The 15774-nt window shown below is 57.0% G+C and overlaps 6 protein-coding genes and 1 non-coding gene across 7 annotated transcripts; 3 read left to right on the forward strand and 4 right to left on the reverse strand.

Annotated features, from left to right (window-relative positions):
- Positions 1–61: 61 nt before the first annotated feature.
- On the reverse strand, positions 62–1732 carry DL89DRAFT_247058 (acetyl-CoA synthetase-like protein; the record flags this gene model as incomplete). The annotated part of the gene is made up of 1 exon (XM_040885115.1): positions 62–1732. One exon carries the CDS (start codon positions 1730–1732, stop codon positions 89–91), a length of 1644 nt encoding a protein of 547 aa, XP_040742699.1. The 3' UTR covers positions 62–88.
- A 701-nt stretch (positions 1733–2433) lies between these two features.
- Positions 2434–2506, forward strand: DL89DRAFT_t93. Its single transcript has one exon. It is a non-coding gene; the product is annotated as a tRNA-Arg (tRNA).
- A 36-nt stretch (positions 2507–2542) lies between these two features.
- DL89DRAFT_268013 (uncharacterized protein) lies at positions 2543–5124 on the reverse strand (the record flags this gene model as incomplete). The annotated part of the gene is made up of 1 exon (XM_040887756.1): positions 2543–5124. A coding segment is annotated over exon 1 (2002 nt), but the record flags the coding sequence as incomplete, so codon positions are not given.
- Positions 4896–5270, reverse strand: DL89DRAFT_293452 (uncharacterized protein; the record flags this gene model as incomplete). Its single annotated transcript, XM_040890391.1, has 1 exon — positions 4896–5270. One exon carries the CDS (start codon positions 5268–5270, stop codon positions 4896–4898), a length of 375 nt encoding a protein of 124 aa, XP_040742701.1.
- Positions 5271–5710: 440 nt separating this feature from the next.
- Positions 5711–6487, forward strand: DL89DRAFT_247062 (uncharacterized protein; the record flags this gene model as incomplete). Its single annotated transcript, XM_040885116.1, has 1 exon — positions 5711–6487. The coding sequence occupies one exon, from the start codon at positions 5711–5713 to the stop codon at positions 6485–6487; it is 777 nt and encodes a 258-aa protein (XP_040742702.1).
- An 811-nt stretch (positions 6488–7298) lies between these two features.
- DL89DRAFT_268014 (uncharacterized protein) lies at positions 7299–12481 on the forward strand. Its single transcript, XM_040887757.1, has one exon. The coding sequence runs from the start codon at positions 7343–7345 to the stop codon at positions 12419–12421; it is 5079 nt and encodes a 1692-aa protein (XP_040742703.1). The 5' UTR covers positions 7299–7342; the 3' UTR covers positions 12422–12481.
- Positions 12441–15175, reverse strand: DL89DRAFT_268015 (alpha-glucosidase). The gene has a single exon (XM_040887758.1). The coding sequence runs from the start codon at positions 15073–15075 to the stop codon at positions 12499–12501; it is 2577 nt and encodes an 858-aa protein (XP_040742704.1). The 5' UTR covers positions 15076–15175; the 3' UTR covers positions 12441–12498.
- Between the last annotated feature and the right edge of the window lie 599 nt (positions 15176–15774).

Below are 15774 nucleotides of genomic sequence, written 5' to 3' on the forward strand. Positions count from 1 at the left end.
AGAACATATCGGACTATGGAAAATCTTATCATAGCACGAGTCTCAAAAGCAAGTTCGTGTTATATTTCACCCCTAACATTACCAGATATTAAAGCTTGGCCTTGTGCTTCTGCGACTCGCGCTCCTTCAGAACACGCCGGAGGATCTTCCCGGTTGCTGACTTGGGAACGGCATCGATGACCTCAATTCCACCACGCAGCCGCTTGTAATGAGTGACGCGCGAGTTCAGCCATGAGTGAATCTCATCAACAATACCTGTTTTGTTGGCATTGGGCTTGATAACGACGAATCCCTTGGGAACCTCAGTTGCCCGAGTGTCGTCATAGACACCAATGACTGCTGCGTCCAGAATCGCTGGGTGATCAAGCAGCAGGCCCTCAATTTCAGCGGGTGGGATCTGGAAGCCCTTGTACTTGATCAGTTCCTTCTTGCGGTCGGTGATGAAGTTGTAGCCGTCCTTGTCGATATAGCCAACATCTCCGGTATGGAGATAGCCCTCAGAGTCCAAGGTCTCGGCAGTAGCCGCTGGATTCTTCAGGTAGCCCACCATGATGTTGGGACCGCGGTAGCACAGCTCGCCAACCTCACCAGGACCAACCTCCTTGCCATCATCGTCAATGACCTTGGCAGTCATGTTTGGAATGAGCTGGCCTGATGAGCCATACACAACCTTACCAGGGCTAATCCGGGTAATCACTGGGCTTGATTCAGAAAGGCCATATCCCTGGCAAACTGGGAATCCCAGAACCTTCTGTGCCTCCTGCTGCAGCTCCTTGGTGAGTGGAGCAGCCCCACTGTTGATAAACAGCAGGCTCGAGATGTCGTACCTTTTGACAACCGGGCTCTTGGTCAGACCGAGGATAATAGGCGGCACCAGGTGGGCAGCGCGGCAGCGGTACTGCTGCACTAGCTGGCAGAACTTTTCAAGGTCGAACTGGGGCATGATCACAAGTGGGCGGCCCTGGCACAGCTGCAAGTGCATGATGCATGTCAGGCCGTAGATGTGGAAGAACGGGAGGACAGCGATCATATGTGCATTAGGCTCGATATGTGCGTAGGCGTCGGTAAGGTACTTGTCGCTCTTGTCAACTGCCAGGTTCTGCGTGATGTTGGCGACGACGTTGCGGTGGCTGAGCATGACACCCTTGGGATTGCCGCTGGTACCAGAACTGAAGACAATAAACGAAAGCGCATTCTTCGTCTCTTCCTCAGTGCGCAGATAGACGCGCGGGAAGGGCTTGGTTGAGAGGATGTTGAAAATAGGGTTGGCACCATCTAGCGTAAAGATGAGGTTGTCAGGAATAGACGACGCAGCAGAATTCACTGCTTCCTTGATGGCAGGGACCTTGGCGTCAATCGAAACCACCATCTTTGCGCCAGTCAGCTTGATCTGGTGGGCAAGCTCGCGCGCAGTGTACAGTGGGTTGGCGGTGGTGACGACAGCACCGACCATCTGTGTCGCCAGGGTGATTGCTGGGTAGTAGACGTTGTTTGGGAGGACGACCAGCAGTGTATCGCCCTTATTCAGACCGGTGTTGTTGAAAAGGCCCGAGGCGAGAGCATTGGTGAGCTTCTCCAGATCAGCAAACGACAGGGTCTTGGACTCGCTGACAAGGAAGGGCAGCTCGGGCTTCTGCCCAAATAGCGTCGAATTCTTTACTGTGTTGAAAAAGAATGTCGGCAGATCAACCGATGGGATGGCGATGCTGGGGGCGAGAGAGGCAATGGGCATGATGGAGAGATTGAGCAGACGTACAGATAAAGAGCGGAAGCAGTCACAGTTACCAGGGAGACCAGCAGTCTTTGCTGTGCCTTTTATACGGTTGTGCAGCAGCATATCCTACGGGTGGCCGGAGGTGTTTTTGCAGCCGAAATCCACCGGTACAGTCCTGACTGGCTCCAAACACGAATTTCTGTCGTTTGGAAGGTTTCCGCTTGAGCGTGGTAATCGAAAATTGTACGGACGGAATGGTCAGGCATTTAGGGATCGCCCGGCTTTTCGCAAATGGGAAGAACGGAGCGGAGCAGTGGTTTCAAAAGCCGATCCGCACGAGCCGGGTGGACTACATATTAGGCAGAGTTTAGGGAACACTTGTTCCGGCCAGAAGGGCGCATGGTGAGAGTATTTGGCGACAAGATAGACATTTGAGCAAGCTGTACTCAAATGGGACTTCACATGGACATGGGGGCTTATGCAACGGATACACAGTATATAAACTGCGGGTTCTAAGTACCAGCACATATGTTATCATATACACAGCTGCCGAGAGGGTAAGGGGTCAAATATCAGCGGTAGCATGCACAAAGTAGAGCAGTGTTGATTGCATGCAGGCTAGCCTCAGTAAACAAAGGTGACGATGGAGAGTGTGAATGCGTAACATAGCATAGGAGTGGATTTCCATGACCCTCAGACGTGTTAGCCGTTAAGGCTTAGGCCGCTTAGCTCAGAGGCTAGAGCGCTCGTTTCCGATGCGAGAAGTCCACGGTTCGATCCCGTGATCGGTCGCTTTTTGCACTTTTGCAGTCGATGCGTATCGACATGTGGATATGCTTTTACTCTTTGAATCTCATAGATGGTACGAATGCTACATTTAAAGGTGTCCACGACGAGGCCACAACTTGTTTTATATCAAACTGGGGGGTGGCCGCGCTTCCCGTGATGTGTTTTTCCGCAGCCGCTCCGTGTGCTTCCGGCCACCGCCAGCAAGATCGCCTTTATCTTTTCCACCGACATACCGTGTTGCAGACTGTGCGCCTAGATCTGTGGCAGTGCCAGTCTGGTGTTCCGGCGTGACCTGGGCCGAGGGGGTGAGCATGGACAGGGGGGCTTCAAGGCGCGGGCGCTTCTCAGGAGTGGTCTGGCACTCAGAATCGCGGACCATGTCGTCGAAATCAATATTTTTGCGCTTGGCGGCAGCCAGGATCTTGGGCGACAGCAGGGATGGTGGGGGTGGCATGGAACGAAGATTCGTCGGGGTGGCAGGGCGCGAATTGTGGCGCTTGCGGTGCGGGCGTCCGCCGCCCTCAACATCGCCCTGCCGCCAGTTGTCGACGTATCTTGGCTTCTCGGCAGCCTTTCCGGTTTGTGACTTGGGAGTGGTCATAGCGCTGCGTGTGACAGTGGTCTTTCGCGGTGGTGTTTGCGGTGGTTGCTGGATCGAAGCAAAGTCCAGGGCGGGTGGCGGTTGGTCATGGAGGGCGCGACTGGTGCGGCTCAGGCGCCGGTCGTGTTTGGCCGAAAGCAGGGCGCTAGGAGATTCCGCAATCACAGTATTCTCGATGTCAATGGTGTCGGCGCTAATCATGGATGAGCTAGCGTGCTGCGGCGTCTGGGCGAGCTGTGACGACGTCGGATCAATAGCATGGCTAGGTGCTTCCTCCTCTGATTCCAACGACGATCTCCGAGCTGCAAGCCGCGTTGGCCGCCGTGCGCTGCGCATCAGCACATCCTCTGAGGGACTGGCAGGCATAGAGTCACCATCGATGTGCATGGCTGTTGGTGTGTCCGGGACGTAGATCCGCTGAGGCTGAAGGCTGCGGGTGATTGCAGCAAGGTCATCCATGGTCTGCGGTGCGGGTTCTGGCGAGAACGGGTTGGGTGACGTCTCAGGGTCGAAAATAAGTTGTGGATGGGCGGGCAAATCCAGAGAGTCATCCGGTGAGCTGAAGAAGCCGGGCGGGAACGACCCTGACTGGCGGATCGACGAATACACATCTAGTGTCGGCGGCTCCAGGCGGTCCAACACAGCACCCAAATACACAACCAGCCGGTTTGCAAACGCATGTGGTGACTTGAGCTCAGCCAGTTCCGTGATAGCTGCATCGGCTGTGCGCTTGCTCCTCATCTTCCTGGCCAGTTCTTTGATCCCAATCAATTCTTGGTCCAAGTCTGCCGCCAACTGTGAAGTTGCTGCGCCCCACAGCTCCGGGTATAGTGTGGTGCGTCCCTGATCTGCATCTGGGCCGACGTAATCCAGCGCTGCAACTACCTGGTCATTCGAATACTCGCCAAACACGCTGCTTGCCAGGGCCAGCTGCGCCAGCAGCATAGAAAGAATCGAGAACCACTCGGCGCCCACCGACACCTGCGTCAGCGTCTCGCTGTGGGCACCATGGAACACCACCAGCTGCTGCGACAGATCCAGGAATATCTGCAAGATTGTTTGCGGCGGGCGGTTCGGGCGCATCAGCGACCACATCGGGTGGGCCGTCATATCGTCCTCTCGCGGATCGTAGGCGGTGAGTGGCCACTGGCGCACACTTCCGAACTGCTCGCCGTGGCGCCGATCGGAGATAGGAAGAATGTCGCTGAAGCATGATCCGATAAGCTCGTAAACGCGTGTGCGCACCCGGAACCCCTCGGTGGAGCCAGTGACGCAGCCTCGCTGCCGCAGCTTCTCCACGACCCCAAACGTACTTTGCAGCTGCGGAGTCAGAGCCTTCAGCTCATCAAAGTACCGTGCAGCATCGCTGTAGAGCGTCTCAGTATCGTCCCTGTGCCGCCGCTCCTGGATGCGACCAAGGCGCATGCGTAGTGTTAGGAGCCGCAGCGCGTAGCGCGTCGCCTGGTCCAAAAACGACTCTAAAAGCATGGACTGCGCCAGGGCTGCTGTTGGTGACTCATCCGCCATGAGTTGAATTCAAAAGTAGGCTGTTAAAAAAGTGCAGGGAAATAGAAAGGGCTGAATTGGGCAGGCTAAGAAAAAGTGTCTCTACAGTGTAAAAAAGTATAGGAAAGAGGAGGCGAAAGACAAAACGCGTTTCATGGGCACACAAGAATTACAAAACCGATGACGCCGCAAGTCGAGACAAAAAAGCCATCTTTCCTGATCCGCTCGCGTGTCTGGCTATATGCACTCGCGTCAAGTTTGGCGATGCCAGTAAATAATAGTACATTAGTCGTCCTTGTCCTGGTCCTTCATGGCCAGCTCGCGCTCTAGATCCAGGAATGCGCGCATGGTTGGGTCAATTGAGTCGCGCAGGTTCTCAGGCTTTAGCTCCTCGGGCACAGGTTTCCCTTGCTTTTCGAATTCCTCGCTGATCGCCTTTGCTTGCTGCTGGTACTCACGCATGTCGTCGTCGTATAGATCCCACACGCAGAATTCACACCCTGTCAGGCAGCATGAGTCGTCCTCGGGCGGCTCGGGTTTGGGCGGCAGCGTGCGCATTAACGCCTTCAGGTCCTTTGAGGGCGCGGGGGTTGTGGAGAACAATAGACGGTGTGGGAGGCCGAGCGCTGGTCGCCGGACTAATTTGAACAGTGAATTCATACAGAGTGTATTGAGTAGCAGAGGAGATAACAAAAGATTAGTTGCTGGCAAAGTCCACAGGCTATAGCCTGCGACTGTCCTGGAGACCAACAGTAAAGAGGCCTGCAGACCGCAGAGGGCGGAAAAGCGGAATCTTGTGTTCCTGTCACACGGGGGGAGCTGGTGCTGCAACTCGTGGCTCGGCTCGATGCTGGAAGCGACGTTCTAGTGCCGCTCAGCACTATATTTAGATTCGCACAAAGATGCCAGGCTGCTGTGCTGCGCGCCAAGAGCAGCTTCATCTTAAAATAGTGCAGAAAGGAAGGGTCTCGGGCTGCACATCTCCAGTTGCTAATAGCCAGGTTCTTTGGCAGGCCAACCCATCTTCCGCCACCATTCATTTCCTCTCTCTCCACACATACCAGCTTTTCACCTGTATTTATACACTTTTAGACACACTCATGGCACCTGTATATCCATCCGATACATTGCACTTTGCCAAGCGCGCCCTCACAAAAGACCAGATTGTCGAAGGCCTGACGCCGACACATGACCAAAAGATAACCTTGGTGGTTATCGGCGCCTACGCGCTGGCCATCCTCATCCTCTGGAACATGCCGTATGTAAACTACATCCTGTATCCGTTCAAGCTGGTAACAGTAGCCCTACACGAGTTCAGTCACGCCGCCGCGGGGCTGTGCACAGGCGCCAAAATCAAATCCATCACAATCGATCCCGACGAGGGCGGCCTGACGCGCATGGTCGGCGGCAAGTGGTTCTGCACGATGCCTGCGGGATATCTGGGCAGCTCGTTCCTGGGCGCGCTGATGGTGTTTGCCGGGTTCAATGTCCTGGCGTCGAAAGTCGTCTCGGTGTTTATTGGCGTCTGCCTACTGGCTACGCTGTTCTGGGCACGCAACTGGCTGACGCGCGGCATCACACTGCTGTTTGTTGGGCTGATTGTCGGCCTGTGGTTCACGCCCAGAGGTATTGGGCTGAAATACGTGGTGCTGTTCATGGGCGTCATGAGCTCTCTGTACAGCGTCTGGGACATCATGGATGACACTATTCGGAGAAAGGTCAACGAGAGCGACGCGTCGCGGTTCGCAAAGGAGACGCACTGCAGCTCGCGGTGCTGTGGACTCATATGGCTTATCATTGCCCTGGTGTTCCTTGTTGCTGCCATCCTGCTCGGCATTGCCTTCTTGAAAAATGACCCGGCGGTGGCGTCCAAGTAAACTCCTTTGCAGCTGTGCTGAGTTTTGGCAGCCAGCCCTTGTGGAAAAATTAAATCAAAAATCACTGTTTTTTCTTTCGTCAACAGCCAAAGGGCTGTCAGGGAACGCAAAGGTCAAGCACCATTCTCCTTCCGCAAAAACTCAGCAAATATTCGTTTTATTTTTGTTTCTATAGCGCACAGTCATATTCTTTTGTAACATGGAGACTGCAGAGTCCCTTTGCGAGCAGCCTCTCGAGCTGAATATAATTAAGCAGATTCAACAAGGCGAATGGAGCGGCCTCAACGACAAACTGTAAGCAAGCCACGAACACCGTCATTCCGTTCTCCTCCTTGGCAACTGACCAGTTCAAGACAGCAACGCGTTATTATGAAAGCATTTCCGAACTAAAACTCCCCCTCCCCACGAGACATCGTTCTATTTTTCTCTCCACTTAGCACCAACGCGCTTTTGTCTGGTGCGCCCGAGGGTGCTGAGGCCGTGCTCTGCACACAGCTGCTGATTGCAGCGTGCACAAAGACCGACAGCCATGGATTCCCGGACGCCAGCACATTCGCGCAAGGCATCTCACAGTGGGTCTCACACCACACAGACACACTCCGCAACACAACCAACGACGACGACGCAGAGCACGCACGGCGGCGCCTCAGCGAGGCCCTGGCAGACACGGTGTGGGCGCTAGGCGTCGAGTGGGCGCCGGACACTCATGAGACGAATACGGAAATAGAGGCTTGGTGGAGGACGCAGCAGATGCGCGTACTGGAGCAAAGCAATCAGCTCACGATGGTGGCGAAGGCGCTGCTAGCAAAGAAACTGGTCACAAATACGTCAGCGCTGCAGCGGTGGGAGGGCAAGATGCTGGAGGCCACAGGCGTGGTGAAGAGCGCCGACATATATAACCGCAAGTACGTGCGGCTGTACACGACGCTGAATTTCAAGCAGACAAAGTACAATCTGGTGCGCGAGCAGTCCGAGGGGTTCTCGAAGCTGCTGACGATGATCATGTGGGCCACGATGAAGGTTCCGCAGAGCGAAATTACGCCTGAAATCCTGGAACGCCTCGACTCTGGTTCGGACCGGCTTGGACCGCGTTCCATGGCGGCGATTCGCGAGATTCCTGTCCTGCAGGAGTGCGTGGGAGACCTGTTGCGTAGCATTAAGGGGGTGATTGGTCAGTTCAGCCTTGACCCGAACCGTGTAGTCGATATTCTGCTCGACTGCTTCATCACCGACGTGCGTGTCAGCTGGGCGTTCTTCCTGGCGCTGATTGACGCATCGCCGTGGGCTCGATCCGACCGGCTGGCGCAGCTTGTCGGCTGGCGCTTTCAGATTGCAGCTAAATCAGCCAAAAACACAAAGCCAGCCGAAGAGCTCGTCACAGTGGCAGCGCTGCTCATCTCCCACGACCTCATCTCCCTGTCGGCACTGTACCCGTATCTGATGCCCAGCAAAGATGTACCGTTTTTGGCAGAGTTGAATGCGTGGCGTGACTCGCTCAGAGACTTGCAAGGCAGCCCGCTCAATGCGCTGGCATCAATGGGAGCGCTCGAGGGCGACGGCAGCGGCGGCAGCGGCGATGGCGGTGAAGACGAAGAGGAAGTCAAAGAGCCTGACGTCAACCAGCACGCGCTGTTGTGCGCGAAGCTGCTGGCGGTGGGCGATGCAGACAGCGCGCTGCGGTATCTGAAGAAGGAGCCAGACATGGCCCGCGTGAACCCAGAGATTGCTGACATTGTGGTGCGCATGATCGACGAGGCCACGCGCTCGGTTTACGAAGCCACCGACTGCGTGCGGCTGCCAAGTCGGCCGCGGATCCGCGTGAAGATCTCGGTTCCAAGCAAGCCGCAGGCGGAGTGCAACACGTGGGGGCTGCCAGCACACGCCAAGCCCGAGGACGATGGGCATGGGCGGACGATCATTGTGCTGACGCCGCTGGTTACCCGATCGGTTGAGGGCTTCTTTTACGACAAGTTCTGGCTCCGCGGGCGCCTACCCACGGCTACAGCGCTGAGGGATATGCCGATGGTTCTGGCGCCGTGGTTGCGTGTGGCGTTTGTGCGACTCGCGGAGTCTCCGCAGCTTCTGACTCGGTTCATCCGGCTCTGCCGGTTCGGCATGCGGACCGATTTCGAGAGGTGGTATGGGTTCCTGTGCTCATGGGTGGTCCCAGCCTACTCGCTGGCCAAGTCGATGCCCGGGCTGTCGAACGAGCTGTGGTCGCTTGTCGGTGCCCTGCCGCTGAGCAGGCGCTACGAGTTCTACAACATGTGGGAGGCGCTACTGGCTACTTGGGAGTCGAGGCTTCCCGAGATTGTGTCTGATGGTGAGCGCCCGGGCTCTAAGGCCAGTCAGCCGATTGACCTGATGTCAATGTCGCTGGAGGAAACATTCGATGATGATGACGAAGAAGTCATGGTCAGTAATGAAAAGGCGGTGCAGCTGTCGATGGTCGAAATCGAGGTGCTGATGAAGAAGGCGCGACGCGACGTCAACTCTGTGATGCGGCGGCTATCGGGCGAGAACGCGCGGGCCATGGGGCGACGCCTGTGCCACCTGTGCCATGCCACGCCAACATTCTCTCTTGCGGTGATTCTGGGCCAGGTAACATCGTACGACAACCTTGTTGAGCCCGTGGTCGAGGCATTCCGGTACCTGTCGCCGATGGACGCTGACATCTTATTCTACTTGATCATCCAAATGATCAACGACCCGGAGCGCGACAACCTGAAGCGCAAGAAGCTGAAGTCAGACAACGTCAACCCGGCACACTGGCTGCAGAGCTTGGCGGCGTTTGTTGCAGCATACAGCCATCGGTACGAGTACGCGGGACTGGGCTTGGTCCTTGAATATCTGCTGAAGCGCATGCTGCGGGTTACACGCAACATTGACAATGAGCCAGTATACGAGCTGGTAATTGTCTCCGAGTGCATTCGGCGGTTGGCAGGCATTGAGCCGCTGTCGTCGCCCACAGACGACCAGACCCTGGCGCTGCAGGGCGGGCCACATTTGCGGCTCGAGGCGTACGGCATGAACAGCTCATGGCTGGTATCTTCAGAGGCGTCCGTGGAAGCATTGCTGGCAATCAACACGACTAACAAGCTGACGCATCGGCTGGCTGTCTGGCTGACGGACTTGCTGGTGGAGCGCAACCTGGTGCTGGGGTATATTGTCGGCATGTGCACGCACGCTGAAGCGATTGCGCGCACAATGACGCTATCAGTGAGCAACGCGTCGATATTCTATGACCGTGAGGTGGAGCACATCAACCAGCTGTTTAATTTGCTGGTGTCATATCTGCCGCCAGAGCGCTACGCATCCCTGGTGCCACCTCCTGAGGTGCTGGCGCAGAAATACGGGCTGACATGGCAGTGGGCGGTTTTGTTTGGGCGGCCAGTGTTGTCACAGCAGCTGGCCAAGGGGCTGAAGCAGTGGGAGGCGGATGGAGCCAGTGTAGAAGTGGAGATTGTCGAATCTGATACTCCAGCCCAGGAAGAGGAGGAAGAGAAGGAAGATCGGGAGGAGGCCAGCGGCACTGAGACCGACAGCGACGACCGACAGCCGCGGGTGGTGCGGGACCTCACATACAAGGCGCCACTAGTTTCGCGCGAATTCGTAGACTACATCAGCAAGATAGTTCCAGCAGCGTCGCTTGAGCGTGGCATCACAGCGGACTTTGTTGCGGTGTTTTGGGTCCTGACGCTGTACGACACGGAGGTGCCTGCGCTGCGGTACAAGAAGGAGATCGAGATTTTGCGCTCGCTGACCAAGCGGATTGACGCGGTGGAGCGGTCGGCGTCGCGGTCGCAGCGCCATAACTTGGAGAATCTGCGGAAACGGGCGAAGCTGCTGGCAGAGGAGTTAGAGCGCGAGCACCAAGAGCAGCAGCAGCACGTGGGACGGATCCGCAAATGGCTGACAGTGCAAAAGGACTACTGGTTCTGCATGGCCCTGGTGCAGCGCAAGTTCACGGTCGAGGCTATATTGGACCACTGCGTGCTGCCGCGCAGCATGCAATCGGCGGCGGATGCCAGCTTCTGCGCCAAGTTCCTGTGGATGATGCATTTCCCGCTGGCGACCAACAAGTTCAGCATTGTGTCGGTGTACGATCACGTATTCTGCAAGAAGGCTGCTGATATCCTGAGGTCAATGACCGAGAACGAGACACGCTACTACGCGCGCTTTATGGATATTTCGCTGATGTACCTGACCAATATGCGGGCGAACGAGAGGCTCTACAATGACCGGGCGCTGAACGCATGGCGCGGGTTGATTGGATTCTGCCGCACGTGGACGTACCAGCGTGGGTTCCTGCCGCCGCCGTCGCGGACGATCGGACGAGCGCGGGGCCCGGCGACGCCCGGCGACTACTCGCGCATCAAAAAGAACGTGGTGCAGATGACATTTGATGATTTCCGCTCGGTGATGTTCAAGTTCCAGGCGGAGCTGTACAATGGCATTGAGCTGGCTCTGGACAAGGGCAACAAAAACACCGTGCGCAATGCGATCCTGGCGCTCAAGGAGATGCACAAGTCGTTCCCGGCCACCCAGCGGCTGGGCGAAAAGATCCAGGCTAAAATCGACGTAATCACCACTAGCGACGAGACGAACCTCAAGGTCTTGGCCATCTCGTACAATGCCGTGCTGAGCGCGGCCAGAAGGTCCATGCTGCCCGAGTCCGAGTACTGCCCGAACCCCAGAAGTGCTGTCCGGCCGTCAACCGCCAGCTCGGCAGTCTCGTCGCCCAAGGAGCCCGCCAAGGACATTGCCAAGTCACGCAATGAACCGCCCAAGACCAAGCCGCCAAAAGCCGAGCCAACCCGCAGTACTCAAGACGGCTCGCCGCGTCGCCCTGCACCCAAGCAACCAGCAGCTCGCGATACGCACCGTGCAGTGACTGCCGCCGCAGCAGCAGCCGCCGCCTCCACCAGCCAGGCAGCCGGGCGCCGCACCGACCGAAAGCCAGCTGAGGCCAAAAACGAATCCATGGCCCGTCGCCAAAATGAGCCCAACCCGGAACCGCCTGCGAAACGCGCACGCGACCCGCCCGCCGACAATGTGCCGGATGTGAAGCGCTCGCGTGCGGATCGCCCCGCAGAGCCCCAGCAGGACGCGAAACGCGCACCACCCGAGCATGGCGTCAAGCGCAGGCGGGACACACCAGATCGGGCCCAGGAGGCCGTGCCAGCCAAGCGCATGCGCGACACGCCTGAGCACGGCGTCAAACGCAGGCACGACACGCCCGATCGGGCCCAGGAGGCGGTGCCGGCCAAGCGCATGCGCGAGTCGCCAAAAACTGAGCGCAAGGACGAGCCATCTGGTGAGTCACCGGCAGCCGAATCGGTTGGGCAGAGGACAGAGCAGCGGAAGCAGGAGCTGCGCGCGCTGGTGCGCCAGCAACAAAACCAGCGTCAGCACGAGAAGGAGCGCGCGCCGAGGCAGGGTCGTGGCAGCCGCAATAGCTCCAGGGGGCGTGAGCCCGAGAAGCCACGGGAGTATGAGTCGCCCAGGCACCAGAATAATCGCCGCAAGGATGACCGCGGTGTGGCCAGCAGACTCGGCCCTGAGCAGAAGAAGCAAGAGCCGAAACCAGAGCCCAGGCAGCAGCAGCGCCAACAGCAGCGCCAGGACCAGCGCCAACAGCAACAGCAGCAGCAACAGCAGCAGGTACCGGATCGCCACCACCGCCGCAACCGCGGCAATGACAGCCGTGGAAATGACAGCAGAGGCAGCGATGGCAGAGCCGATAACCGTGGCAGCCGCCGCGCATCGCCTGACTATAACGGTCGCCAGCAGCCGCAGTCGCAGCCGCAGCAGGCGCGACGCGACAACCAGCAAAATGACGGTCGCAGCGACAACCAGCGCGGCCCACCTCCCCGGCGCGGCGGACGCGGGGCTGATCAGCGGCACCGCAACGACAGGCGGCACCGCAAGTAGAAACCACGTGCATTTTTCCCAGCAACCAATATCTCTATTATAAACCTCATCCACTGAAACACTCGGCCTGCAGTATGCTACTTGAACGAGATGCTTGCGCTGCGGTTCAGATCAATGCTGAGACCCTCCACTGTGGTGCTGTCGTTCTCTGACAAAATTTTGGCTGCGCTCTGCGATGCACCGCTAACCCTGACTGTCTTGACATTATCGACACCAAGCAATACGACTTTGGTGAGCTTGGGGGCCACTCTGTAGTTGCCACTGTCCTGTGAGACCGACAGCCTACCGTTCTTGTACTCCAGCGAGATCCAGCGATGCGGAGTATCGAAGGTCTCGCCATCATCCAGGTACAGCTTTCCCTCAGCACGACCACGCTCATCTACGGCAACGACAAGATAATAGTCGTTCTTGCGCGAGTCGGTGGTCGTCATGGCGGGAACCTGGGCCGGCAGAATCGCACCACCACGGACATGCACGTTGACGTGCTCCAGCGGGGCATCTAATGTGATTTCCTTGTTCTCGCCCTTGACTGCCTTGTATGTGTACCAGTCGTACCAGACGCCCTTGGGGAAGAACGCATCGACAGTGACTGCACCTTGAGTCAGCACCGGTGAGATCAGGAGCCCATCGCCGATCAGGAACTGCTTGTCAATTGCAGAGGTGGCTGCGATCTCGGGGTACTGGAACACGAGCGGGCGGGCAACTGGCCAGCCATTCTCGACAGCATGCTGGTAGTTGGTGTAGAAGTATGGCAGCAGAGCATAGCGAACAGCAAGGGCACAGCGGCTGGCCTCGGCCACAGACTCCCACCGGTAGAGCTCCTGCGGGATGGCGCCAATGACATTGTGGTCGCGCGAGAACGGATAGAAGGCACCGACCTCAATCCAGCGTGCGCACAGCTCCTCGGTTGTATTGCCGTTGAAACCGCAGATATCAGCACCCACCATCGGGATGCCAAAAATACCAAAATCCAGCATCGATGCAATTGACACATGCAGGTCCTTGAACGACGACTCGTTGTCGCCGGTCCAGTGGCTGACCAGGGCGCCGGAGCCGGCAAACGTGGAGCGCGAGAGCAGGAACGGCCGCGTGTTTGGCCTGTAGGTTGTCAGGAACTTGTGCGTGGCAATAGACATCATCAGTCCATAGATGTTGTGCACATGGTAATCCAGGACGCCATTGGCATGCAGGGCTGTGGTCTCGATGGTCTTGTTGGAGAGCTCCACCCATGGATTGTGGATAGCATACGGTGGTACCAGCATCGGGTTGCTTATGTTGAGCGGCCGGTAGACCGGTGGCGGGTCGGCATTCCAGGGCAATGGCGGCACAACATCTTCAGGGATTCCTGAGCCACAGCTGCCAGTGCAGAAGCTGGCAGCCTCGTTCATGTCAATCCACATGCCATCAATTGGCAGCGCTTCAAAGTAGCGCTTCAGCTCGCCACTCCACCACTTGTCGGCGTTGGGCGCGAACCAGTCCGGGAATGCCGTGTACCCGGGCCATACCTGGCCTACAAACACGCTACCGTCAGAATTCTTGACAAACACGTCCTGCTCATGGCCGCGCGCATACGGGCCGTAAGAAGAGTTGCGCTGGATGGCTGGGTCGGTCATAAGCACCATCTTCTGATTGTGCGCGTGCAGGTACTTGAGCTGCTTCTGCATCTCACTGAGCGGGAAGTTGACTGGGTCAAAGGTGAAGTCGCGCGTGCGGTCCATGTAGTCGATGTCGGTCCAGGCCACCTCCAGTGGGATCTCGGCCTTGGAGTAGTTGGCAATCACGTCGTTGACCTCATAGACGCTCTTGTAGCCATACCGGCAGTTCTGGAACCCCAGTGCCCAGTACGGTATGCGGTTCGGACGGCCAACCAGCTCCGTGTACTGGTCGATGACATCGAGCGCCGTCGGTCCGTTGAAGAAGTAAAAGTCGGCGGTGCCGCCCAGCACGCGGTACTGGATTGTGTTGTTGGCGAGCACAATGTCCATGCCGTGCGAGTTGTGCAGGTAGGCGCCGTGGAATTTGCCATTGCGCAGCTCCATGTGGATCGAATGCGAGCCGTAGACATTCTCCTGGAACGGATCTGCTGCATCGCGGTTCCACAGTGTCTTGATTGTGTTGGCGGTATCACGCCGGAACCAGTCGGGTGTCTCACCAATGCCGTAGATGTTGGCATTGCTGGGCAGGTTCGATGTCACTTCAATGTACTGGTCCTCGAAGATCAGCGGGTGACCGGTGGTGTCGAAAACTGTGTCCTTGCCGCGCGACACCTTGAAGCCGAAGCCATGCTTGGCGTCCTGGAAGTAGTTGAACTTGAGGCTCGCCTTGCTCTTGTTTGTCTGTTTGCTCGCATCCAGCTTCAGCACCGATGCTGGGATCTGGTACTGTTTGCCGGCTGAATCTTGCACATGCACATGCAGTCGGTCCTGGCTGTCAAAATCGACATTGAGCTTCAGATCGCTAACGTCATTGCCATAGGCATTGCAAGGTTTGCCGGCAAGCTTGAGCGTGGCTGAGAACCCGCTAGCCGTATCTTGCTTGGAGACGATCTTGTAGCCGGGGCAAGAGGCAATATTGCCGCGCTTGCCCAAGTCACTGTGTGCTCGGACAGCGATGGCTTGGACGAGCAGTGCCAGAATGCTGTACTTGAATAGCATTGACGAAGTGAAGGATGCTACCAGCGAGGAATTAGGCAGGGCTGAAGGTGCTTATGGATTATTAGGTAAGAAGAGAGAACGAATCTGCTTTAGCTTGTTGCTGAGGTGAGCCTGCAGTTTCTGGTGGGGGTGCGTGCGCTCGGCTTTATATGTGACAGAAGCCCAGCTATGTATTTGGAGAATGGGGGTGGGCAGCTGCATGTGTCAGGAAGGCGAGTTGGGGATCTCTGTGGTGAAATACAGACCGAGGCACAAAAATCGCCTGTCGCTCAGATGGCCGAGGGACTCAACTGCATAGAACGGTGCAGTTTCTCGCAGATAGAGAATTCTCACCGTCCTAGTGGCATTTGATGCTCAGAGCAGTCCTCAGAACACACATGATTTACATGCATTTCTCTCAGTATGTATCATCTGCAGGTGGACATCCCCAGAGGGAGAGTGACCTGTCTGCTGCGCTCACGATACAAACATTGGGTATGCCGAGACCTCCCTCTATTAGCAATTCGGCTGCCGCCGCTGCAATACAGGCAAGGCTAAAGCTTGGACGATTTGCATCTAGCCAATCTCCTTCATCCCCTACTCCACCAGCCCCATTATGCAAGTGGTTGCTTGGGCCTGCTGCTGCTTTTCGACAGAGAAATTCTCCTCTCGCCACACATGCGTTTCCTTAGTAGCACTGAAGCTTGGAGAGACAGGTCG

This window comes from Linderina pennispora (assembly GCF_002104995.1).
Source record: "Linderina pennispora strain ATCC 12442 chromosome Unknown DL89scaffold_8, whole genome shotgun sequence".
Lineage (NCBI taxonomy): Eukaryota > Fungi > Kickxellomycota > Kickxellomycetes > Kickxellales > Kickxellaceae > Linderina > Linderina pennispora.